At 40.3% G+C, this 27788-nt stretch overlaps 1 protein-coding gene across 3 annotated transcripts in view; it reads right to left on the bottom strand.

Moving 5' to 3' along the window:
• Window positions 1-417: 417 nt before the first annotated feature.
• LOC139725432 (oxysterols receptor LXR-alpha-like) overlaps window positions 418-27788 on the bottom strand; it is a 258092-nt gene continuing 230721 nt past the window's right edge. For all 3 annotated transcript variants that reach the window (XM_071636507.1, XM_071636506.1, XM_071636508.1), the window contains exons 3-9: window positions 11345-11668; window positions 9035-9175; window positions 7929-8134; window positions 6451-6540; window positions 5094-5300; window positions 1954-2179; window positions 418-1375 (exon numbers count right to left, since the gene is read on the bottom strand). In XM_071636507.1, the coding sequence (XP_071492608.1) occupies window positions 1137-1375; window positions 1954-2179; window positions 5094-5300; window positions 6451-6540; window positions 7929-8134; window positions 9035-9175; window positions 11345-11668 (1433 nt within the window). In that variant the 3' untranslated portion in view covers window positions 418-1136. The remainder of the gene's footprint in view (window positions 1376-1953; window positions 2180-5093; window positions 5301-6450; window positions 6541-7928; window positions 8135-9034; window positions 9176-11344; window positions 11669-27788) is intronic.

Raw genomic sequence — 27788 nt, forward strand, 5'->3', positions numbered from 1 at the left:
GAAATATTATTTCATGAGGCAACCTGTGCTCAAACAAGGATTGTGATCAATGTGGAAGTGAGATTTGTCCCTGTTGTCATCATAAGTCTGAAAGCTATTAAAAACAGTGTGGACACTCTGAAAACACTCCTCACCACTGTACGACAAACCGATGAAAGGTAGTAGCTATTGACAATGAAGAGCCCATCATATGTTGTCTATAAAGACATCTTGTAATCATTATACACCTGGATCACACATCCATTGCATTCAGGGTAGGTGTTTCCTTCTCATGTAGTCACAGTCTACACATTACACAAGACTCTTGTGGGTCTGGTGTAAAATCTACAAGGATTTCAGAACCTTGTAGGGAAAGGTTCAAATGAAGACATGCGAAATTGTTTCATATGAAAAGAATTTGAAAATTGAAGTGGGGGAGGGGCAAAGAGGATACGACTTTTACAGATTTCCCCGACTGTATAATAAGAAATCAGGATGTATTGATATAAATAGAAGACTGACATTGCAAAAGTCAACAGTGCCACCTTTCATACTTCCGACTTTACATCCATCGATTATTACCCCGGACTCCTTAGGAATCGTCACGTTAGTGGACAATCTTATTAAATCAGGTTACATCACATTTGAACACTTCTTTCGTTTTGCACAAACAGCAAGCTGCACATCAACTCAAACAAGTGTTTCACAGGGCGGATCGCACTGCTCCCACGTATGGACTCGAGTTTGGAGAACTACTGCATGAATCCAGGATGGGCCGCAAGGGCCTCGATATCTGATCACACAACTACACTGCAAGGACTATACACGAGTTTGGAGAAGCTTCGGCTTCTACACAGCCCACTGAGCAGAGAAGGACTGGTCAGCAAATGATTACAAATTTGCAGAGAAATATGAAAAAAACTGTTCACACAACCTCAGATCCAGAAGTTTGTCCTTTTTAATTCCTTTTTTGTTCCTTCTCTCCATCACACAGGGAATGGATCCCAGAAGACTCAGTCAAGTGATAGTGATCCTGTTGATTCAGCTTTTCTTTTTTTTTCCAACCACTATGGATTATATCCTAGAAGAAGGTGTCATTATCATTTCTTTTCAACAAGTTCCGAATGCGAGGAGGAGGAGGAGGATGCAGGTGATGGTCATTTCACATCCCAGATCTCCTGGAGTAGGGGCGGGATCTTCTGGTCCTTGACCTTGAGTTGGAAGAGCAGCTCGGAATGGCTGTTGTTGAGGCTGCGCAGCTCCGTCAGCTTCATGAGGACCTTGGGCAGAAGGAGCACCTCGTGAGGGCGCCGTAGCTTCAGGTACGAGCGCAGCATGTCCAGGTACGTCTCCTGCATCTGCTCCACGCGCTCCCGTTCGTTGATCGCCGGCCGGTCTGCAAAGAAGTGAGAAGAACGACACATCAGCATCTGATATCTGTGTCACATAAAATCCATGGACCCGAACAACACAGGACACACTCGTGACCTAGCAAAAATCTGAAAGGGTGAATATTTCATTTGTTTTAGATATGAGACTCTGACATTAATGTGACTGAAAATTTGTTACATATTTTTTTTCCATGTATACTCTCAACTATTTGTAATAGCATATAAGAAATGATTTGATATGAAGACTGGCAACACATGTTGACATCTTGAAGGTGATTCTTGCATACTTCATTCATCTTTACTGTGGTATTTCAAGCATTGAGTTCATCCACTGTTTGTGCCACTAACTCTCAAAGGGAAGGTGACCTGTACATGCAGTTTCCAGTCTAACTGTATTCACAGTTTCCATTTGTAAAACTGAGTAAATCAAACACACAATCTTCACTACACAAAGAACAAATCAAATCCTTGTCTGATATAAAAGACAAGACCCTACATCAGTACCTACGTATTTCGTATCAATATCTTTCACCACGGAACCATATGCAAACGAAGTCTGTATGAGTGATGACTAAAACTGTACCTGGTGATAATATCGTGATCGCCATGAGGAGAATGAACTCGGCATAGTCTAGCTCCAGCTCCGACATGCTCTTGGCGAAGTTGTACATCGGGTCCACCAGATCCCCGATTCCTCCCTCTAGGAGCTGCTTCCGCGTGTACGGCTTCTCGTTGCCAAACATGATGGCGTCAAGCTCCTTGTCGTAGCGCAGAGCCACCCGGAGCATGATGACCTCAATGGCTGAACCCTGGTGGTGGTGTTAAGAGAGAAAAAAGTTGGTGCGTTCAATAAGTTATTTTCTGGTGGGATTGTCGATGAGGATGACAGGAGTATACGTGTATGTGATCAAGCAGCTAAAAACCCACAGAAAATCGCAAAGCAAGATTCTCTGTAATGGACCTAAATATGTCATTTAGGTTGACCGACTTTAAAATGTTGAAGTTTGTCTTACCTTGGAGAGTGATATTTTCTCTACTTACTTTCAAAGTTTGGCAGCTTAAAATAAAACCCAAATCGAGATATTAACAGTTTTTTGGACCATCTTTTTTGGACAGGCACTGCTTTTCACTGGAAAATAGAATAAATTTTCATTGATAATTCTGCACAGCACGCTTGAGTTACCTTACTCTTTAACTCTCCGCATGCCAGATTAATTACCTATCCATAGGTATGTCTGTAACAGTTGTGCACATTTAATTCATTGGCATAGAAAGGGTTGAATCCATTTTTCTCTCTTTTCCATGAAACCTCCTAACTCTCTCTTATTTCAATCACGTCTTAAATGGGTTAGGATGGCCCAATCTGAACAAGAAATAATGGCTTTGAGCTTACTCCTTTAACCTACATGAGAAAAGGGAAGTTCATTTAGCCTACTTTTTGTGGGTTTTGAGTTGGGTGGTCACATATGAAGATTAAATAGTAATGTGGCATACATGTATTGCTAAATAACGTGGAGTGCGAGTGTGGAAGAGAATAGATAGAAAAAAAGAGAGAGTGGGGAGTGAGAGAAAGAAGTAAATTTAAAAGTAATTAAAAAGAAATATATAAAACAACTATATGTATATGGTATTTCTTTTTTATTAGCACAAAAGGTATATAAGATTTTGACAGTATTGGAATGGTGACAGCAGATAATGGTGATGCTTGGAATGTACATATGGCCATTTTTTTTCTAAATCCATCAAAAAGGAGGAAGGGAAAAGCAAGTCTAGACTTCCACTATAAACATTAATTAATAGTCAAGGCTGACATTGGATGTTGCGGGCATAATGAGCACATTCAAGGACAGCACACATTGACTTCTGATTGATTGCATGCCAGCTGCCTCATCCTCTACAATTTGAAACAAAATGGCTGTAAAAATACGTATACATACAGAATCATCCTTTCAGAGTTCTTTGAAGAAAATACATGTGTTAAATGATAGAAGTCTTATGATACACAGCATCCTTCCATAGTGTAAAGAAGAACATCAACTATTTTTTTTTTCTAACACAGCTGGTGATGCTTCTGGCCTGATTTATATCTTTACAATGCCCCCAAGAAGTCCAAAGGTTATTGACCCTGCTTTACACTGAACACATTAATGTGCTTCGACAGTGCAGTACCACAGCCTTGTTTAAATTTGCTGTTCAAATCCCCCTGTTCTCTACAGGTTTTCTTTCTTTGTCACCTGCACAAGACTTCAAAGGACTATGGTCAGTGCAGCTGACCCTAGGACAACAAAGAATCAACTCCTGGGGGGAACATGTGTGTAAGCCAACCATAGCAGACACAACATGGGGATTAACTAGGATTATCAAGGTATCACCACTAACAGGCCTGACAGTTGCGATGAAAAAAAAAAAATGTAGGTAGAATGTGCCAGGGAGAACAGAGCATGCTTGGCACACAAAAAAAGGTCACTGGTAGTACATGAGTGCACAGATACCTTTCCCTAATGAATTTAATCCTATTTTAAACCTTTTAACACTTCTTTTTTTAACTTAACAGTACACTGTAAATTAACCTACAAATACACACTATGAGATGAGCTACACATAGAGATGACAGGTAAATTTTTTTTAAAAGTGAAACTACCCAGAAAAAATATATCTCTGTCCTTCTCAGGGGGTGTCATTATATGAAGTTGTGTGGAACAGGATTAATGCGTCTGTTAATGGCTCTTTTCATGTCATCCTTCTGCCGCAGGCCTGGTGTGAGTGTACTCTGGGACCCCAATGGCCAGGTCCAAGCAGCCAGTTCAATTCAAAGAGATTTGTCTGGGTCTGTACCAATGGGCTGTGGTTAGGCTTGTTCTTGGCTTGAAATGAGCTATAATCAGGGTGGATCATTGCGTCGGTTGAGAATGATAAGGGCGTTAAGTTGTCACAAAACCCATAGTGTTCGAGACAACTTAACGCCCTTCTCATTCTCAACAGACGATTGGAAGCCCTGATCCAGAGACATGGCAGGGTCAAAAAGAGCACAAATGCCAGGAGACTTTGTTTAGGCGAGATATCCAGCCTGTCTTCTTCAGAGGTGATTTTCTACACTTGTCACCAGTATGACTGCTTGTTTTCACTGACAGTTGATGAGTTTGCTGTAAGGAAGCTGTGAGGACATCCTGACATCACCCATCTTCGCAATGTTAATAACTGATCAAAGTGGAACTAGAAAAGCACTCAGAGAGCGCAGACCTCCGCCAAGCAGCCCATTTCTACCCGTACACGCACACTGAAAATTGCTCAATTTCACAAAATAGAAGCCTGTCGTTTATGTCATCAGCTTCCAACTACGTGATCGCGGCGCCTCGCCCGAGCACAGCATGTGTTTAGAGCACATATGCAAACCTCAAATATGCGCAGCTTAAACTCCTCACTTCATTGACCCTATCTGCAAAAAGATTGATAAAAAAAAATCCTTCAAATATCAATAAAACTTCCCGAATCACTACCAAATGTTAATCATCTGTTTCTTGTGTCATTATAAACTTTTCCTGCAAAGTATCATTCAAATGCATTCACAGCTTTTTGAGTTATTTTGCAAACAGACAGACAAACCAATACCGATAAAAACATAACCTCTTGCCTTGGCGGAGGTAATTATGCTGAGACTGGTTACAGTCTTCAAAAAGGGGTGCTGAAAGTAGTCCGTAAGTGGATGATGGAAGTGGGACTTACCTTTAAGAGGAGTATCTGGTCCTCTCTAGACAGGGTGAGAAATCCCGGTATGTGTTTGCTGAACTCGACGATCAGCTGGATGGTGAGTATCGTCAGCTCGGTGATGTGGGCGAACCTCAGGTGGAGGGCGTCGGTGTCCTCTTCGTTGTCCTCTGCCGATGCACTGTCGGCCTGGTCCCCCTTTCCGTTGAAGGGAACTGGCATCAACTGCAATGAAAGGTGACAGATCACTTTACTACAGATGAGGCTCACTATGTATTCTTTTTAAAATGTCATATTGTAGTGTAATGCCCACCATAACATCAAAACCCACAATCATAAGAAAACCTTCTGGCACATGAGGTTGTTACCAAATGACAACAAATCAGCGGGCATATGAAGGGCAATCTTTCTCATTGACTGCTTGGAATATTGATCATTGCTCATGATCTAAAACAAAAAGAAATCTTTGCTGATATACTTTTTTTCAATAAATTTTCTTTTTCTGACCCCTGTGCTGCAGAAAACACAATCTCTGCACTCTGTAAATTGTGTGATGTAATTCACACACCTTACATAAAAATGCACATACAATAAGTCTTCTTACTTCCACGTCTATAAAAAAAAACCCCAAAACGTGAGAATGGTTCTCCTTCCATTTCTTGTCGAATTGCTTTGTCTGCGGCAACATTATGCTGCAAGGGTCTGAATCAAGACTATATCATACATGTGGCGAGCAAGGCAGCTCGTACATGATCACAGAGATGGGAATATGGCACCTGATTAAAATCAATGGTACTTCTGTCTCAGTTTTCTTCCCTGTGTCTGCCTCGGGGAGAAGGTACTTACACTAAACTTTTCAAAATAAGATCCTTACACCTAATTTCAAAACAAAGTGATAGAATCCACAGCGGTCCGAGGAAATGGTGGAGGACCTTTTTTTCTAAACCCCAAATAAAACAACAACAAACCTTTTAACCCGTTGAGGACAAGTCCCTAGTATACTCGGGCAAGTGTCTATGAGAAATGAGTGTTGTAGCAAAATCAGCCCGTCCTCAATGGGTTAAACTTCAGTGCAAATTTAGGGAACTATTTACAAACTGGTTAGAGTAGCAAAAAAGGTTTGTCACCAACTTCATGATATCTGTGAGGCACACAGCTCAAATGCAGTGCATGCTGTATTCTACTGTAATCTCATCCTTTGTGTTCTCATCATTAGTATTCAGTAGTAATTGCAAACAAAACGAACTTTGAAAAACATTTGTAAATTTTTCAGCGATAAAACCAGTGGAGAACCATGTGTTTTGTTTGCGGTGTATTGCAGTGTCTTTTTCAGAATGTGGGTCACTGTGAGTCCCTGCCTGTAACAGCCACTTACCCCAGGGAGAGGATTGGCTGGGTCGTATATATCAGATGCTTGCACCTGCTTGGACCCATTACTGTGCTGAGGATGTCCTTCCCGCCATGGCTGCAATTAAAAAAACAAGAAGAAGAAGAAGAAGAAGATTAACATTTGTGAAAAAACTGCACAGGGCAGTTTACTGGATACAGTTAACTTCAGGCACTTTTACACAGAGACAGAATCTATCAATGTGCTGTAGAAAGGAGATTATGCATTGATAATCTCATCACAGAATATGATTTTCATACTTCCCTAAATACATACGTTCTATTGCAACATTCCTTACAACACATAAATGCTGTACTTTTCAAGAACCATGACATTTTCATGTGAAATACAGTCAAGTGGAACTTTGAACTGGAGGGGCATGGGTACGTGAAACAGGGTCGCTGGTAAGTTGGGAGTAATTGTTCAGTTTCTGTAACACATGAAGTCACAATATCTGTCTTCAGAAACTTCCAATAGAATTAGATGATAAACTGATAGTCAAATTGTTACAACCTCCCTCTGCTCAAATACGTTAAAAGGATTTACAGTTGATTCTTCTGGGGTTTTTTTTCCACTGCTTCTTATGAGTAATGGCCATGTCTTTGGGGTATAATCCAGTGACAATATAAACTGCCTGACTGGTCATTTGAGGCTATCCCTCTGTCACAATAAATAAAGCAGTTAAACCTTGTTATATTAGCCTCTCCTCCAACAAATCTGTTAACAGCAATCAGGACCAAGTACAACAATAACAACAACCGACACTGGCCCTTCTTTCAAACCTTACTTGGTGGTGCTAGTCTTCCAGTTATTACAAATCATTCTTCCATGGCACACACACAAACACACACACAAGTTTACTCCTGGCACCCCCCTTTTATTCCCCTTTGGCTCTGATCGGATGGTTTCGACATTTTTCTTTTTCCACCTTACTTGTCAGTTGGTCTTCCACTCATTCTAAATAATTCTTCCATGACAGGTACACAAACAGAGGTGTGCTGCCCCCCACCCCCCATTTTGGGTCTCATCTGATGGTTTCCACAACCTTCTTTTACAACTTTAATACTTGGTGGTGCTGGTTTTCAATTTATTCGAAATTATTCTTCCATGACTCGCACAAATATGCACACAGGTGTGCCTCCTAGTCCCCTACCCATTCTCCCACTTTGGCTCTGATCTGAAGGATTCCACAACTTTCTTGTACCACTTTACTAATACTTGGAGGTGCTGGGCTTCCATTTTTTCCAAATTATTCTTCAATGACATGCACACACAAGTGTGCCCTCATTGCACTCTCCCCTCCCTTCCCCTTCTTTCACTTTGGCTCTGATCTGAAGCTTTCCACAACTTCTTTTACTACTTTTTGTGGTGGTGTTGGTCCTAAAGTTCGTCTAAATCATTATTTCAAGACACACACACAACCTTCCCCCCATTTTGAGTCTGGTGTGGTGGTTTCCATAGCTTACCGTAACCCTCTTCATGTCTTCTGGGCCGGGAATCTCCAGCTCCTTGTGGATGCAGACAAGGTTCTCGATGACCTCCCTCTGCTCGTCGGTCAGCAGCGGGATGGACTCCTCCTCGCTCTGCTGCGGGCTCTGCTCGTCCTGCTGCTGCTTCTTCTTCATCATCTTCCTCTGCCTCTTCGACTTGCACTGTTCCTCTGTCAGCAAACCTACACGCCAATACCACACGATAAATAAGCACATACTGTAAAACATGATGTTTTAGCAGCATGAAATTTTCCTGAATTGGAGCCGACGGCCTTTTTCACGGCATGAAATTTTCGTGAAGTGCCTCTGGCATTCAATGCATACAGTGTAGACAAGAGCCTTTGCAGGCATTTTAATTTCACAAATCTTGGCTCTCGCAAAATTCGCGAAATTAAAATGCACGCAAACATTCCTTGTTTTACAGTAAGTATTTTTTTTCTCATCTTTTCTTGAATTTTTTTTCTTCTAAACTACAGGGAGGGGAGGAATCATATATCTTGGCTTGTGTTATTTTGCCCTCAGTACTTTTGTGAAGGTGACTACCTGGCATTTTGATTGGTTTAGCAGCACATTCACAGAGTACACTTATACAGCACTCTAGGCTGAAATATGTATGCAATTTTGCCTCAATTAACCTTCCCATACAAAACATACACTCGTGGAATCGTGCTATTAAAGCAGCAAATATCAGGGTGTAATACAATATCTCTTTTCTGTCTTAAAAGCTATGAGACAAGCAAACACACTTGAATTGCCACCTCTGCCCCTCCCCCCCCAAAAAAAAAAAAAAAAATTAAAAAAAAAGAATGGAAAACAAACATAGCCAGACATGAATGACTTTTTGAAAAATCAACTACTGTAACATTCCGAGAAATTGCCCTTTCAGACACGATTAAGCACTTCCGACTCTTTCTTTCTTTGGTTCTATTGACTTTAATAACCAGACAGAAAAAAAGAAACCACAAACACACACACACACACACACACACACACACACACACACACACACACTTACGATAGGATATGAAAGCAAATGGTCTGAACAGATTCCAGAAAATGTTGGCAGGTTACAAGCAACTTACACTCTGCCAGCATTCCGACCTCTCTGCACTTTCTTAGCCTGCATTCCTGGCATTTTCTCCTCATGTACATGTCCATCTCGCAGTTTCCTCCTCGCGTGCATTTATACTGTGCATTCTTTGTGATGCTTCTCCTGAAGAAACCTGCAGGACAAAAGGAAAGGGGGGAATAATACCTGATGAGAGGAATATCTCATTCCAAGATCATGAGTGATGGACCTGTACATAATGGGTACGGGTGGGACGGGAAGGATAGGTAATTATGTATGGGTAGGGTGGGTTTTTTACGTTTTTTTGTAGTTTACAGTAGTACGTGATAGTTTTCGGGGATGGTTTTTATTTTAGATATAATACACTTTCATATCATTTTTCTCTGGTAATTGCTCTACTATTGCCATTTTATTTGTTATGAAAATGTATATTTCAGTTGCTATCCTTAAAGGAATCATTCTTTGATGTTTGTACAGTAATACCAAAGTGACTTGATGTTTCTTGTATCATTTGAACGAAAGTGAATAAAGATTAAAAAAAAAATAATATGCTTTTCAATTGAACATGAGATGCTCAATGAACAAAGCAAACATGCATTTGCCCATGACACTGAAAGTAGCAGTAATCTCACGACAGTGTGAAAGAGAAATTGTACAGTTAGCAATTCACACGATCTTGGCAGTATCTATATGAATAATTCATGATATGCTAAGCTTTGAGATCCCATGAGGATTTAGGCATGACAGCCTAAGCACATTATCATGGAAGTTAACTTGCCATAATCACAACTACCATGGTAACAGCAGAAAAAAAATTGAATGTCAAGGCCCACTGTCAGTTGCAAAAGAAAGTTCGATTAAAGTAGATTGCTTTTATGTAAATGTTAAGCATTCAAACACGCAAAGTCTTAACACAAAATGACCGAACAAAATCACCTTTTGTTTCAAATAATTTTCTAGATTTAGACATCTTGTTTTGATTCATTTTCTTTAACATCTAAAAGATCTTATTGTGTGACTTATGTAAGCTTATATGAAGGTCAGAACTATCCAGTGCGATAGCTATCAAAATAAAAGATTGCTATAGTGTACATGTTTAAAAAAAAGCAACAACGCTCGAATAGAAAATCACAGGTACTCATCTCTTTGCAAATGTTATACCATGGTATAAATTATCAATTTGAAAGCTATCCATAAGAGAAAATTATGAAGGGATTCAAGTAGCATGATACAGGTTTATTTTTCATGTATGAAACATCCAATGATTTCATACAGACTAATTCCATTGTTAAACTTACTTTTCTGTCAACCTTGCAAAGTATGCATTGCTGTTATTTGTTATTCTCATTTTATCTTACTATACAATTGATGATCCACACAGCATTATGTATTTCTTACGTTGATAAAACAATATGATTTATGTAATATATGCTTTGTATTTTGTTTCACTCTTTTGTTGCATGGAAATAAATGGGAATTGAATTGAATTGAATTGAACTGAATTGAATTGAAGGGAGGTTGAAAGGTATCATCTACGACATTTCTGCACCAAGGACAAAAGCTGGCAGACTTCAATATCCTGGTCTTATCTATAACACGTGTCCCCAATTTAGGCATAGAGGAAAGTAACTTGGAACATTTCCACATTCTAGAAGATAACAGGTATGACCCCTGCATCTTTCAGACTGACTCTAAAGCAAGAGGGCACATCTACCTAAGATGATTTCTTGCACCTACACAAACCAGTATCTGTGCCACTCCTGAAAGCATAGGTTGCAAGTTTCCAGCACCCCCTGGCCATCATACTCAACATTCCCTGATACCACAGGTGTTCACAGGACTCGAACAAAACACCAGGAAGAATCTGTCCCTTTCATAAGATTTGGTGTCATCCAGGATCATACCTTAATGACAATAGTTACATTAACACCATTAGATTATTTTAATGCTGAACTGAGCAAGTTATCAGCAAGACTCTCAGAGCTACATGCTACATTTTAAGGCCCCGTACCTCATTTTTGCATCCTAAAAATGACAGGTACACAATTGTACATTGGGACTTTGAAGCAAACGGAACAAGGATATTCAAATATCCTTGTTCTCATCTCACACTTCCTCAAAAGAATGAGAATCTCGAGAATAAAAGGGGTGGAACACCTATTGTAATTTGTAACATCCCATCATGCAACGGTTGTCCTAGGACTTCTCAAAAATGCACAGGAGTTGTTTTGTTCTGCCTGCACATCCCCTTTCATCAGCAGACTTGTTCAACCCGAGTGATGATTACCCTTATGTTGGCAAAAGTTTAATACCTTTCCCTTACCTTTACATCCCTCACAGCTGAGGGCATTATAGTGGAACCCTGAGGCCCGGTCTCCACACACCAGACAAAGTTCGACCTCCATGCGGGGCGCCGGCCCCTTCCGCTTCTTCACGGCCGTCGGACCTATTCCGCTCATGCTCCCCTCCGACGATATCGACTGCGGCGACGACTGCTCCTTCATCGTGAGGGAGGGTATGGTGGAGGTGGAGGAGGGGGAGACGAGGGAAGGGGACTGGGTGTAAGGAGGGCCCGTGGACTGCGGCAACATCTCGTAGCCGGTGTCTGGTGGCTCCGACTTGATCTGCAGAGATTGCGTGGCGGGATCTGTGTGGGAAGACAATGAATGAATAAAAGTGCAGTGACTATAAACAGTGATGGACTACACGTCTAGTTTCAATCACCTAACATTTCTGCTCTTGTTTCACGCAGATTACAAAAACACACTGACTCATTTTTCAAACGAGAATCGAAAGGGAATCTTTACACCAATGCGAGAGCACGCACTTGATAAGTTCGTGCTCACTTTTAGTAAGAATTTTCTTATTTGCACTCAAACATCTCTGCCATTTCCTTAGAGCCTGCCAATATCAACACCAGATTGAATTTCCGTCTGATTCTTGGGTGATGAAAAGTATTCTAGATATCAAGTTGCTGCCACATCATGCCACAACAAATTTGTGGTAGAGAACACAATGAATCTACAGCCATCAGCATCACTGAGTTGGATATTTTATCATTTTAACTGTTGAGGTAAGTTTAGAATGCCTTCATATTGACACAAAACATGTACATACAAGAAACAATATGAAAATGGCCCAAAGGGCTATACAGACACAAAATTCACAAAATAGGACATGTTAATTTTCATCAAAATTTTTCTTGTTGCAGGAGGAAAATGTCGGGGAAGAAGATTTCATGCTGTTCATGGTCCTGTCTATTAAAGTATGATCAATGCACAATGCACACAGTGAGTTGAAACCTTGTCAAATTAGCCCCGCCTAATGCTGCCCAGATAAATGGGCATATCATATGAACCACGTCTCAATACGCTGCCCAAAATTATGCTTGCTTTGGAGACACCCTTTGGAAAATAAATGTGTGTACATGTCTGTGGCAACATACATGTATGGCATTCCTGCCTGTACAATGGTGCCAGAAATTGTTGAAAGTCAATGTGTAGTCCCCCTCCCCCCCTCCCCCCCCCCCCTCCCCCACCAACACAGGCATTTCAATCACACAGCTGGAATAATGAAGGTGCCTCTGAAGAGAAAAGTCTTTCATAGTTATATTGCCATGGCAATGGATGGTAGTTGCTCTCTGCTTTAATATCAACTGTCTTCATTGTCTCCATATTTTGGTAGATATGCACAATATATCTCAGTATCATTTTTTTTTTTCATCTTTTTTTTTTAAACAATGCTGCTAAATGGAGTTTAAACTTTCTTCAAATCTTGTGTGGCTGACTGCCTGATTCATCATTCATTAGCACCGGCCTTGATTAACACATTGTTTCTCCATATATGGTAATCTCTGTTAGTAGTCTCAGCGTATTGCACAACAAGCTCCAGTAAGGAATGGGGCTAGCCAATGGAGGGGAATAACTTAATCCGGTGCGTATTCAAACTGTGTCTGGAGAAAGAAACAAAAGGGCATCTCCTCCGACAAACAAGAATTCAAAGTGTAGGCCTACCTCCTAAAGTGGAGTAGAAGCTTGCAGCTTCTCAGTCTGAACAATGTAGCAGCATTTTCTTTTAAAGGGACACCCAGAAAGGGGGACCAATACCAGAACACCACTGCAAATAGTCCAACAAAACAGAAGCACATGATATTGCAGGACTCCCCACGAGGTTCTAACCATTGCAGGTGCTGAGACGCATTCCTTGAAATCAACAAGTGAACTGGAACAATTTTTTCCCTTCCCAATCTCTTTTAAAACCCTTATTCACAACTGCATTTCACATCCGTACTCTCAAAGAGGTAGAAACACACCCACACGCTTTAAGATGAGAACAATACGTATTAAAGCACAGCAGCCTATCCGTTGAATTTGCCGTATGGCTAGACATTCTGCCCAGGTTATTTCATCCAGAATTATAAGAGACGGATTAGGTAAGAAAAGAGTATGGAAAGCTAACATTGATATTCTTGAATACTCCTTACAAACTTGCTTAATGAAATGACCTTGAAGTGATTTGCAGCACTTCAGTGATGTCGAATGCATGCAACTACAATGACTGTACATGCAAACTTAATATGAGCCCCATGTTTTGCAGCCTTCTGCTCATCCCCCCCCCCCCCCCGAACACCTACGCAAAGATGGCTTCCCTGCTTGCCATGATCACTTGAGCAAAAGCATTCGATTCAAGACGCCAGCTCACAAAGAAAAAGCTGACAATGAGGAACTAGAGGCTCTACAAACCCCACTGTAGCTCACCAGTTTTAATTCTCTCAGTTAGAGGTATTCATATGAAGACACTCCCGCTCACCCCCCCCCCCCCCCACACACACACTTTTTTAACCCTCTGGGTGCTATCACTCCTCATTTTCCCCCTCTGTTGCATATCACAAGGTAAAGCACATGATCTATTCTTATTTTGGTAGACAGCAGACCACAATTTTCTTTAATTAATATTGATGGTGAGAAGTGAATGAAATAAAAGCATATATGCAGAAAGAAGACACACTTGTTGAGGCTAAGAACAATGCCTTGGAATGTCTTCATTTGAAACGGGATGATTTTGAAAGAAAGCACGGGTGGGAATGTTTATGAAACGATTCAACCCTGAAAACCTTGTGTGTAATTGAGGAGGGCTTCCAAGCAAATCTTTGGCACAAGCCTGCTTAAATTTAATCATCTAATTGTGACATACACAAAAATCAACAACCAACACTTAACATTTTTTTTTGGGGGGGGGGGGGGTGGGAAGACTGAGTTAACTTTTTCTCTTCAAAAAGACAAACATATCACACAGCGCTGGCCCTAAAAGCTCAATTGAATAATAACAAAAAAAAAGTATCCATATCAGCAATTTTTATTACACTGTATTGGTCTCCATGAACTTTTGCAATTTCTGTTATTATCATTACATTTATCACAATTATTATAGCACAGTGCAGTAGTAGTAGTAGTGGTAGTAGTGGTAGTGGTATATTATTTATATATTTTCATTATCATTATTATCATTATTATTAGTAGTAGTAGTAGCAGTAATAGCTGTAGTGCTAGTATCATTATCATAATTTTCATGCAAATGTGTAATCATTACTATCATTATCATCATCATCATCATCATCATCATCATCATCATCATCATCATCATCATCATCATCATAACCTGCACAGAGATGTTCTACTATGTGCTACATACAACAGTATTTACAAAGCGTGGAAGCATGAAGTATTGATAATATCCTACATATCTGTCATTGTGCTCAGTTTCATGCTATTCCTGATTTTGCCTACAGCAAGAATCAATTTGTATGATACTACTAATCTCCAATGAGCGTAATATTACTCCTGATCCTAATCCAAGTTCTAAAGCAACACAGATGCTTGACTCTTTCTTCTTCACGTTAAAAAAAATAATAAAAAAATAAAAAATGATAGAAAATTCTGGCATATACTGCACAGACAAAAATATGCAGAGTAGTTGCTGATACAAGATCATTATATTCTCATACAAGTTGTGCAGTATATCATCATTCAATTCGCAACGAATCTTCAAAGTCCTAAGTTTGTTTTAAACCAGTTATCCATCCACTGAATATACCATATATATGTATACTTGTACTTAGCAGGGCTATTATTTTCACTAATTTCATGAGTCAGATGCTATCTGTGAATTTTAAAACACGCAAAAATATGAATTCTGATTCCAACATGAATGCGACATGGATTTGTACACCATCTCTCCATCTATTGCTGTACTGGAAATACATGTTTTATAATCTATGTACTTGTGTGCTTACACACACATTCATAACACATGCATTATACAGTTACAATGTTTGTACAGTTTCATTTATTTGTGTGTAGTGAAATGGTGGATATCAAAGTAAAACCACATACAGCTTTTGTCATGATATTGGGTGAGTTGCAAAGTGCCAAATCTGCATGTAAGCTCTAGTTTAATAATTTTGCGTAGTCAGAGAATATTCCTTAATATAATCCGAGTCTGTTCTGAATGGTTTCCCTGAGCAATATAAAGAAAATACTATTCATCATGGAAATATCAAATTCATCATGAGTTCACTAAAAAACAAAACAAAACAAAAATGCACGCACACACACACAAAACGCAATGACCCTCTGCATAAAATCTGACAGCAATGAACTTCAGCTGCTTCACGAACAAAGAGATAGACCTATTTGTGTGTTGACACACCCATGCAGTGATGGCATTTTCAGTGATGTATGACATTTTTTTTTTTGCTTACAAAAGTTGTATGTTCTAATTTATATTTGCTTTGATACAACATTTCTGTTATATCCTGTCATTGAGACCATAACCCTTTTCATGACGCGAACACTCCATAAAGAAAAATTTTCAGAGGAAAAAAAAAATCTTTCAATTCACACATACGATGTAACCGTACATTTGTAATGTGTTTCCTGTCTTCGTACCACTTCAGTATCCATAGAAGAGAAAAAGAAATGTTAATCAGAGAGAAACCATTTGTTAAACAAAGAATTCAGCATTTCCTGTTACAGCATTGCGAACCTCTATCACACCAGAAGACAGCATTTCCTGCCTGTTAAGGTGGTCATGCAGTATTATGCTCTCTATTCATTGTGACCTCTAGATGAACCCTATCGATACCATACTTCTGACTACACCATTTTCTCCCCATATATGAAGCATACACAAGGAATATTGCAAAGTACAATGTAACGTCACAAACAATTTACTCTGCAACACATTACCCATCATAATCTTCCCTTGTCCTGTATGTATTTCCATGTCATTCATTTAAGTATGTACATGAACAAATTTTACTCCCTTCTGGGCCCCTCTCTTCTCACTGGATGCACAAAGTTTGGCATCTTACCATCGTAGTGCATTGGGTAGTAGTTCATTGTTGCTGCTTCTTACGGCCACTTTGTTTTCTGATTATTCCAGAACAGACAGCCCAGATCGAGGCACAAGCTCCACCGGTTGCAAAGGACCACACAAAATAATCCTGGGTACGTGTACCAATCCAGATATGGCTAGGATGCCATTAGTCCACAGAACGCACGCCACCACCGCCGGCAGAAACAATTACGGATCATCATCATCATTGATCGCCACACTACCTGTCGGTGCGTCTTCTGTAGCTGATCTGCACATTAACACCATTCAGTATTTACTCCGAAGGACTTCCATGGAAAAAACAAACAACAAATACGAACGCGACAAGCAGACGGGGTGCAGAGGAAGGAGGGGGGAGAGATGGGGGAGAAGGAAAATAGGAGAGAAAATGGGGGAGGAGAAGGGTATAAAGGTGTGTAGCAGGGGCACCGATGTTCTATCTGATTACACACAAATAGCTATCGTCCCTGTCAGCTGCAAGCGCGGGGCCACTAAACCACAATTTGGTGTTGTATCACTTACTATCCAATAAGAGTATCAAAGGGTACCTACTGGGGCCTGTCTTAGCGATCACCAATGGGGGCTGCGTACTTTGGAGGGTTCATGGAGCGGGGACTTCAATAAGCATTCAGGGAGGACAATCGTCTGCAGAACAATCCTCCTTCCTTTTCTTCTCCCTCCTATTCAGCCCCAGTTAAAGGAGCTCCTTGATAGATTTTAATCCAGCAGCATTAACGCTTGCACCTTTTCAGCTGGATAAGTGTGTGGCTAGGCTCTCTCCCACACTGCCCCCTGTCCCCTCGGCACAAAGACCCAATGTTTGGCGGGTCTGGCAAACTGGAGCACAAACTTGAACGGATCTCGTCATCACTGCCACCTTCCATTACTTGCTCGCTGGATAAATGCTGGGATGGGACACCGTACAGAAGCAAAGTTTGTCGACAAGCAGTCAGACGGCAGGCAAGGGTCTGGTAATGAGCCTACGACCTACTTGGCTCCCACTTTACTCCATATTACATAATGAGCCATTGGCATTATTGATTCAGAGGCAAACGCACTATGGGAAATTGTCATACACTCTCTACTGTCTACTGACTTGCCTTTCTATTTTTGTGGGAGAGAAAGTTGCGACAAATTGCTCCACTCTCTCAAATACACACAAAAGCTTGTAGTGCAGCAAGTCAACATCGTGAAGGGGGTATAACTGTCTTCATTATGAGCCATAAGGACAGCGGAAGAACATCAAGGGATATGGACATCTCTCAAAGACAGTATGAACAGTGAGACTAGGGTTGGCAATGTTTTTGTACTTGCCAAACAGAGCGGGACCAACAGGCAAAAGGTCTGACATTTCCACAACAACAGAGGGCTCTCTCTCTCTCTGTGCTAAATGAGTCTACAAGATGTGAAAGCCAGTTCCAACTTACCAGAAAAACAAAACCATCTATGCTACAGTGTATATCTTAAAATTCTTCAAGGTTACAGATGTCACTTTTGCAATAAAATGAGAAACCACTGAAAACCTTTAACATGAATATCACAGGCATTTTTCCATCTTATCGCCACATCCTTGGTCAGTATTATGATGGAACTTTGGTCAGGAAAAAAATGTTTTTGTGATGGCAACATGGCATCACATTGATTGGACTCACTCTTCTAGCCGCTGTTTGACACCCAATGAATTGCACATGCCTAGTACTGCCCCAGAAAATGTTTGAACTAGTACATGTGGTTTGGTATTTCCAGCAGAGATGGTCACATGGTCAATGCAGGTGCTAAATTCACCCTACACTCATGTGTCTTCTTCCCCTGACAAAGGAAATATTTATATTGTTTGGTATGCTTCAAATTGTCCTTGGTTGTCTTCTAATTTTTGTTCTGCACTGGTGTACGGGAGAGACTGACAGGTGTTTTAAGTTTCCACAGAGGATGGACATTTGCAGTGTACCACAGGAAAACACCTAAAAGTTAATAAGGTTGCTACAATCAAAGAAGAATATGGTATGAAATGACTCTTCTTCTATTTTGGACCAAGAGCATAGAACTCTATCAATTATTCTTTCAGTATCTTTGGTGTGCTATTGGGATATCACATATACTGATAAGTCTGCACACTTTCAAAACAAAGCTGTTAACTATTTCTGGGAACTAAAACTCACTGAGAAACAAGAAGTTGGTGTTAACCCGTTGAGGATGGGTTGATTTTGCTACAACACGCATCTCCCATAGAAACCTGCCCGAGTATACTCGGGACTTGTCCTCAACAGGTTTCAAACACCTCAGATCTCTGCATGTCTTTTGGAGACACGCCTATAAGTATCACTCACATCTCATGTCCAAGAAAGGCAAGTTATATTAGTACATGTACAGTGTGTATGTAATGAAATATGGATGTGTTTTCCTCACTCCACTCTACATCAAATCGACTGCCAAGTGGCATATTCTTGGTTAGTTTATTTTGGCAGGCTTTTTTCAAACCAAAATGTGGAATTTTTATCATTTTCAGGGATGCAAAACTTGCACACAGCATTGCAGCATTCTGAGGGCTAAAAAGTGCTCAATATTTTTGGTGGAAGTATTTTCCATGAAACCTGGGGGGCATTTCATGAAGCGTTTTGTCAGATATTTCGTCTGACAAAATGTTAAAAGCTACTGAAATCCTTGCATCTGATTGGTTGAGAGCAAATTTGTCCGACAAGTTGTCGGACAAAAATGCTTCATGAGATGCCCCCCTGTTGTATTTTTGGCAAAAAGCACTACACAACACGACAAAAAGCAGCCCTTGGCATCTGTTTTGTTGAAATAATTTTCCTTGTACATTTGCTCAAAATCTCTATTTTGAAGATGCACGCTATTCATTTATGCTAGACTTCACACATGTGAAGAACATTTCATAGAATATTCATACCAGTTGAGTGCGCAGGGTTTGCCTCAAAATGTATGTGCATGTGTATGTATGTGTGTGAGAGTGCATATATACACATGCATTGGGGTGGGGGTCTCTGTGTGATTAGAGAAATGCAAGCCTGAAGAAAGAGGTCAACTCGGAAGGACCCCCACCCCCTGGGGGGAGTGAAGACAGTAATGAGGTGACGAGTAGCACGCGAGGAAAGAACGCATTCAGCAATCCAAACACACACACACACTCATCATCGTCATCACCATCATTGTGTTGGATGCAGCTCATTCATGTCCCATGCAGTGTTGTGATTCTTACAGTAATACACCCTTTCTCTCCATGATACTTTAGTTTAAACATGAGTGCACTGAAGTACAGTTGTAATACTTTATCTTAGATAGAGGCACACTGAAACTGTAACTCCATGTGTAGAATGGTAGGGATTTAGAATGGGATTGCTCAGTGTCATGCAAAATTGAAATAAAGGAAGATAAATGTACATCTGCTCTATTTGAGTAAAACTGACATGAGGATATAGGCCTACCACAGCTACCAGAGTTATTATCATAAAAGGCTATTAACTTGACAGGCATTTCTATTGATAGTGGAAGTATTCTACTGTGAAAGTAATTGCCTTCTCTGAATGGTATTCAAGTAAATAGAATGGTTTGCCCAAGGTAAGCTGCTAGTTCTCAGATCTCATATCTGAGTAAACTGGGACACTGCCAAAAGAGAAAAAGAAAAGAACGGAAGGAAAAAACAACAACAGCAACAGCCTACTCCATCCTCCATTACGCAGGAGGGCATAGCCCCGAAGCGCTGAAAAATTCAATGCATAGCTATCAGTGGAAATGGCTCAGTTCGAAAACTGTGAATTCCAAAGCCCCAGAGGGAACATTTCTGCAGGCAAATGTTCTCCCGGACTGAATTCATGAATAGCTGAGCAATTCTTGTGAAATGTTAAGGTATGCATTGACGGCCAAACCACAAGCCACTGGCAAGCATACCGGTAGGCAAAGACTCCACGGTAGGCATCAAGTCAGTTTCTCAGGGCTGCTGAAATGGGATCTGTCTCAGTCGGTTTTGCTCTCAAAACCAGTGATCCTACGTCAGTGAAATGCGTCAATGAAAGAGCTAGGCGTGAATGCTGGAGGATTCGAACGAGGGCAGCGTGCTGCTGGAACTGCTCTCGCTGGACTATCTTGGCAACTTAGCAACATGGTATGCTTTGGAGATGGCACTACAAATTGTAACTTTTGTGGTAAAAAGTGATGTAAGTGTGCTTAACTTACTGAAGCTGACACTTAGGCCTACTCTCTCTCTCTCTCTCTCTCTCTTTTTGTTTTTTTTTTTGGGGGGGGGAGGACCCCAAATTAATATTGAAAAAAAATCATTTAATAAAATATTGAATGACAAATGACAATAATCAATATATGCCCCCCTTGGGCTTTATAGGGTTAAGAAAACAACACTGTTCACTGCAACCTAGAGTGTAGAGTGCTTGCAGTCACCCGATTGCTACTCACACCGTATTATACCTTATATATCTCTTCATATGCTGTCTAGTATCAACAATCCATACAATGACCAGGTGGGAAAACTGTACGGTAAGATGCACAGTCAAGACAAATGAAGGAGACCTTTTTATGGAGAAATATTCTGCCTGTAAGTCATTATTTACTTTAGAACCAATCATACTGTAACACTGCAACTGGCAGCATTGACAAGCTAAATCATAAAGACTGATTTTAGTACCTGTATCTACTTTCCAATTAAAATTTTGAACATTACCTCAACTCAACTAAAAAAAAAAGGCCCCTCATTTCCCCAGCCTCCAACAACAGAAACAACATACTTCTTCTTCCTCTGTTCTTTCTCTTTTCCACTGTCCCTCCTCTTCCCCTTTTTTTCCACTTCTTGTAACCCATTATTCTCCTCCCCTTCTCCAGACTCCATCCTCCCTTCCTTCTCCTTTCTTCATCATCTTTTCACTTATTCATTCTCCTCCTGCTGTTCCTCTTTATATCAATTAATTCTTTACATCATCAAGCTCACTGATATTTTCTAATGAAAGCAAGACATCTCAATCAAGCATGAAACAATACATGATGTACTTCCAACCAAAAGCACACTTGTAGGTTCTGACAAGAAACAACTGCAGGACATCTCGCATTGTTCATGGTTTGTTTGTTTGTTTGTTTCATTTCCATCTGAGAAGATGGCTGGATGTTCATGGTTCATCGTGTGATGCCAGGAAAGAGAAGCAAAGTGCACATGGGGGAGATGTGATCCGCAATTCACCGATGCCTAAAAATCACCACTAAATTAAATGAAACTCTGGCACACAGAAAGTGAAAGACAATTTGTTTCCTGACAGTATTTGAGTCTCTTTATGACTTGCAGTTACCTACTTTGTCTCCTTTTCCGTCAAGTTTGCAATCTGGGTATCAATCACGACCGTTTTTGGCAAACACTTTGAAAAAGAACGACAGCTGCGGAAGACTCTCCTGTAAAGTCAGTCAATTCCCACGTCATTGCAGAGAGACCCCTTCCATGTCAGGGGTCGGCAGTCAGACTCTCATGAACCCGAGAAAAAAAGGTCAAAATTAGCAGACAAGAAACGTGGTTGAGAGATTAGTGCCTGCCTTATTTGGGGTCCCGAAAAAAAAAAATGACAACAGAATGAAGCTAAATTTGGCAATACGTTCGGCTTTGTTTTGTCAATGCACGTAAAAAAAACAACTTTTCTCCCTTGTAAAGATTCAGAAAAAAAAAATGGTAAGCTGTCTGCCGTTCTCTGATCAAATTTGCCAAGCGTGACATTTCAATATCATCAACTTTGTGCTGATGCTATTACTACACTGTCTTCAATCATGCTATGAATTAGCCTTCCCAAATGCTCCCTTGTTCAAAGCCTATTCCATATTTTAATGTTTGTGTAACATTTTTCAGAAAGGGGCTACGTAAAATTCTGCTTCACATTATACTGGCGGCTATGAGTGGGAAATAAGGTCCTCATTTCATTCATTCTGAGTTCTTCCTTCACAAGGTTAGTTTGAATCAAATTTATTTGTTCCTGTACATTTGGGGGACAACATGGACAACATTTTGGGTGCATTTATCTAAAAATTTTCTGAGGCAGAATTGTGATCCTAAACGTGTTTGAGGCATTTTCGGGTGATAGATATTAAAACGCTTTTTCAAACGCGTTTAGAAATGATTTGAAATACCATTCAAAGGGCATTTTGAAACGCCTTTGAGACCACGATCGCCTTTCTGAGAGTGGATATTAAAATGAAATGCTGTTTTGAAACGCGTTTATATCTCCGAGCTGCCAAAGTACCTTCCAAGCAGTATACAACCCACAGGTTACAACATGGGCCTCAGTTGACCTCTGCTTCATGGGTCGAATTGCGCAAAACAGCTGCACAGAGACAACACTCAAATCGCGATTCCATAATGGGTAGATAAGCGCAGCCCCCTCAGAATCGTGTTTCAAACCAAGTTCGCGAACACCATTCCAAATGCGTTTTGAAATGTGATTCTCTCTCTCGAGTTATATAAACGCAGCTTATACCATCGACAAGGACTTCACATCACAGAGCATTGTTGGACTGTTAACGATCAACGCCATTGTCAGGCACACTTGCCCTTTAGATTACACATCGCCTGTCACATCAGATTTGTATGTTTGCAAACAATGAATGCCACCAACAAAGTTGAGAATTCAATTTGGGGGTTTTGTTATGTGTACATGATTATGACTCATTGTCACCATCCCTGCTCGTAAACACTTACAGCTGCCTTAAATTGGCAACGTCTGTGATCGAGCACACACAAAACCTTCATCTTTGCGCCAGACTCACATTTTGACGGCATGAAAAGAAAAGAAATGACCCAAAGAAAAGACCCAAAGATTTAATTTTACAGTCTAGGTTCTGAACGGTAAAAATGTTGCATTGTCCTTACACCATTGAAGGCCTCAACAGAAATAAGGATGAAGAGGCAATAAATTGAAACATCTACAGGATGACAAAATGAGTTGCATGAACAAATCAACAGCAGAACTGAAGACAGGGCATAATGGATCTCTCTTTTTTTCTTTTTTTAAAAAACTGAATGTCACCAGCTTTGAGGCTCATGAGTGTAGGCATATCTATCGTTATATCAATGGGGAGTGGCCACAAGCAAACACTTGTCATACTTCTAGACATTTCTCTTTCAACTTCTGTAAACACCACTTTGCACAATAGCAGAAGTGGCAAACTTATGACAGGGCCATCCATCATCGTGAATATTTGGGGCCTCTGGCTTTCGACGGCCGCTGCGCTGCAAGCCAGGAAACGTAGAGCCACTCAACCGTACCATACTTGTTTGTTTGTGTGTTTTGTTTGTTGGCACAGCTTTTGTTTCTTTACAAATCTTCAGAGGTGGCTGGGGGAAGTTTGCCTCATGATGAGGTGAATTCGTAAGTAGAGTCTGACCTCAACCACTTATTTTCACGGACACATAGCTAATGGTATAGAAACAATTTCTTGAGGTAAAAAGGTAGTAGGCCCTTCTTACAGGTCAGGTGGGGATATCTTTTAAATCTGTTCTAAACAGATATGAAACAGAATTAAATAAAGTTTTCACAAGCACATCAGATACATTTTTCAAAGACTTTGTAACATTTTGGTCTTTTTCAAAGAGTAAGGTTTGTCTGATTGGAATGTTTTTTTTTTCTCTCTTCATTTTTTTTTTTTTTTTTTTTGGGGGGGGGGGGGGTTAAAATTAAGAAAATGCGGAGTGGGATTCTTTACTATGAGAAGGTATAGGGTTTTAATCAGCCCTAAAGACCGCAGACCCAGGACCTGTGTGTGCCTGGCAACATGCCCAGACTGCACAAAGGACAGGCAGGGTGAAACACAGGTCACAGGGGGGACAGAACACACTTTTGAAAGGGTGGAGGAAAATACCAATTTAATGAATTTTGGCACATGTAATTTGAGCCTATTTACCGAAACACTCTGAGAAAGCCTGCGAATCTGAAATATTTTGGCCCACAGTGCGAAAGAGATTAGCACAGAAACTGGCAAAGGAAAGGGCTGCTGTTAAACAAACTCTATACCATACCTGGGTGTGCATAAACAATGAAAGGGAAATAACTGATAAGGCATAAACCCCAAAAATCTATCAAACTGGAGGCCATTACCCATACAAGGGAATTAATACAGTAACAATTTGGTTTAAAGTGGGTATAAACCATACATAATTTCTGGATGATTAACGATATCTACAGTTTCCACACAATAGTAATTATGCCCGAATAACATTGAAACCAAATTTAGGCCCCCTCCCCCCCCCCCCCAAAAAAAAAAACAAACAAAAAAAACCAAAAAAACAAATCCAACAACAACAACAACAACACACACACACACACACACACACACACACACACAATTTATCAACAATTATAAAGAGCAATAAAATAGCTTTGAATGCTACAAGGTACGACTGGACAAAATCATGGCCAAAAGATACCCCGTGTGATAAGTTAAAAGACCCAAAAGATGCCGCTACAAAACCATAACTGAAACCAATTGATATCGAAACTAAATAAATCTGATGAAAAGAGACTGTGGGGCGCAGACTTGGAAATCAGGGCTGCCGTGTTAAAATCCACATAGTATATATATTATTATGTTATTCCAAATTTACTTCAGCATGGTATTGCCACCTCATAATAACTTTTGTTATCATCTTCTGTGAGCTCTCAGAAAAAAAAAAAACACCTGTATAATCCTGCTTTACCCGACAAAATTATAACTCCTGGGAAAAGAACAAAAGTTGCTGGCTGCAATGCCACGATATCTGCATCATCTAGCTCATCTCAATCCCACCTCAATCCCAACTACAGTTGAAAAGGACAACTGACTGCATAATTTTCATTTTATTCTGACCTAGTAAACTACTGCAGGCCAGTAAGGGGCTTTCCCTTCAGCGGAGTAAACTGCATGTGATGTCGGCCCCTGGATTGCAGGTCTACTGCAGAAGCTTTTGTCTCGCACACTTTTACTAGATCTGGACAAAAGTGATGACTGATCTTCATATAAATGAAAAATATAGTTGCTGGGTATGGGCCTGAATGAGTTCAGAGATTCTGATAAGCACAAACTGTAGAAGATATGATTTTATTTTGAATATATTGACGTAATACATGTATGTGCCAGTATACACTGTATATGCAAATTATAAGATTTCATCTAAGATCATAGGAGGGACAATAAATTTTTGCTCATTCTCCCCCCCCCAAAAAAAAAAAAAATAAAACTCACAACACACACATATATATAGGTTCCTGTATACTTCGCAAATAGCCCACCTTTACTAATGTTTCTTGTTCGACACAAACGGAATATCCTCTTCCAAATATAGAGGAAAATGTAGGGACCATATAGTATACCAATGTAACCATATTCTTAGCATTACAATTTATTCTTGAAAGCTAACGTGATGAAAAAGGTTCATGAATGTACTCTTTTCACAGCTGCAGTTCCATAACATCCCCTCCCCCTTTTAACCCAATGATTGTGGGAACTGGTTGTGCTGTGTTTAAAGTCTATACGGTATTTATTACAATATGTCAAAAGCAACAGGTTCATTCTAACCTTGCTCCTTTCAACTATTGATAAACTCACTTCCTCCCCCTCCCTAGCCTCCTCTGCTCAAAGTTTTAGCTCCCACAAAACCAACTTCCATTGTGCTCAAGCAGCTCTCGGAGAACAACAATCACGGGTCTGCGAGGCCAGCTCCAAAGTTTTCAGGGGGAGTGGGTCTCTGAGGAGAGGGTGTTATCGGGGCCAACTGAACTTGAGAGAAAGTGCTAAGGGTCACAGGGCAATTGTATTGAAGTGAAGCAGGTAGGACAACCATCCCACAGAGATGGGGACTGCTGGGAAGGATTAGGGCTCTCATACACCAGAAACTTAAAGCTGCACTTCCACATCACAACAACATGTTTCAACATCACAACCGTCATGCTTGTGTCCTCTATTTAAATGTTTGTTTCGAAGGGGCAGTGGAATTCATGATATAAATCATGAACAAATTGAAATGCAGATGGACTGTTATTGCCGACATTTGTTCATATCTGGCACTACTGATACATCAGCACATAACACTTTCATCTATAAATATGGCATAAACAATGAATTCCACAGGTAGACCAAATAAAATGCAGGGAATAAAAGCTGTAATATTTGCATTTTTTCCACTTTTGGTGAAAATAATGAATGTAATGATTATCCAATAATGATGATTCAATCAAAATCTTATGAATTAATGGTGTCATTTTTGACAAATTATGCTTCTTCAGGTGTGGGCCATATAATATACAAAGGCAAGCTCACCAACTGCATAACACCCAATTAACTGAACTGCACTTATGAGAAATGCACATGTATGTATGTATACATTCAATGTTCATTTCATTTCCATTTCATATCACACACCAGAGAAAAAGAAATAGACGATTCCACCTTTAAAGCTAGTTTTCAATAGGTCTTTTTGACGCCTTCAAAGTGAGCCCCGCTGTTTGATGGGAATTGGTAATACCGATTCATGGCTACGCCTAGATGGTGTGATCGGAGGTTAACAGCTCAGAACAGATGTGCTGCCCTCGTGTGGAGTCTTATTCTATCCTCTGACAGCTTTTTTGGCAGTCCGATGTGCGCCTCTGGTGCAGTGTTCCCCCTCATGCATGTCGCCGAATCATCACGATCACATCGCTGAAATATCCTTTTTTCCCCCTATCAAATCCCTATCATTGCTAACCTCTCATACACAAAAGTACTGTATGAGCTGTTATTTTAGCGAGGGTTTAATTTTTGTGAATTTCGCGAATCACAGATGGATCGTGAATACAACAACACGTGAAAATGCCACAATGCACTTGGGTGGTAGTGCATATATGTTAGCGTCTGCATCAATTCGCGAAAATGTCTATGACCTCCTCATTCGCGAAAATATCTGTACGCGAAAATAACAGCGTATACAGTACAATTCTCAACTGCCAACCAGACTGCCCCGTAGCTGGACAAAGTGAATGTCATGCTGCATTAGCAAGGACCAGAGAATGGAAAAAAAAAATGCTCTAGATCTCACATAAGTCATGGGCATATTCTGACTCAAGTGTCAAAGGTCATAGCCAGCATTATGCACAGCTCTTTACAACAGGAAAGGAAAAAAAAAACCTGGTAGAACTCAAAAGATATACTGTATGAGCGGTTATTTTCACGAGGGTTTAATTTTCGCGAATTTCGCGAATCACAGTTGGGTCGCGAATCTAACAACACGCGAAAATGTCGCCCTGCACCAGGGTAACAATGCATGTAAGATAGCGTCAACGTCAATCCGCGAAAACAACACCTCGCGAAAATGTCTGTGACCTTCTAATTCGTGAAAATAACAGCTTATACAGTAATGAAGATGG

This window comes from Diadema antillarum, unplaced genomic scaffold, assembly GCF_040938485.1.
Source record: "Diadema antillarum isolate AM-2024a unplaced genomic scaffold, OU_Dant_1.0 seq00000041_RagTag, whole genome shotgun sequence".
Lineage (NCBI taxonomy): Eukaryota > Metazoa > Echinodermata > Echinoidea > Diadematoida > Diadematidae > Diadema > Diadema antillarum.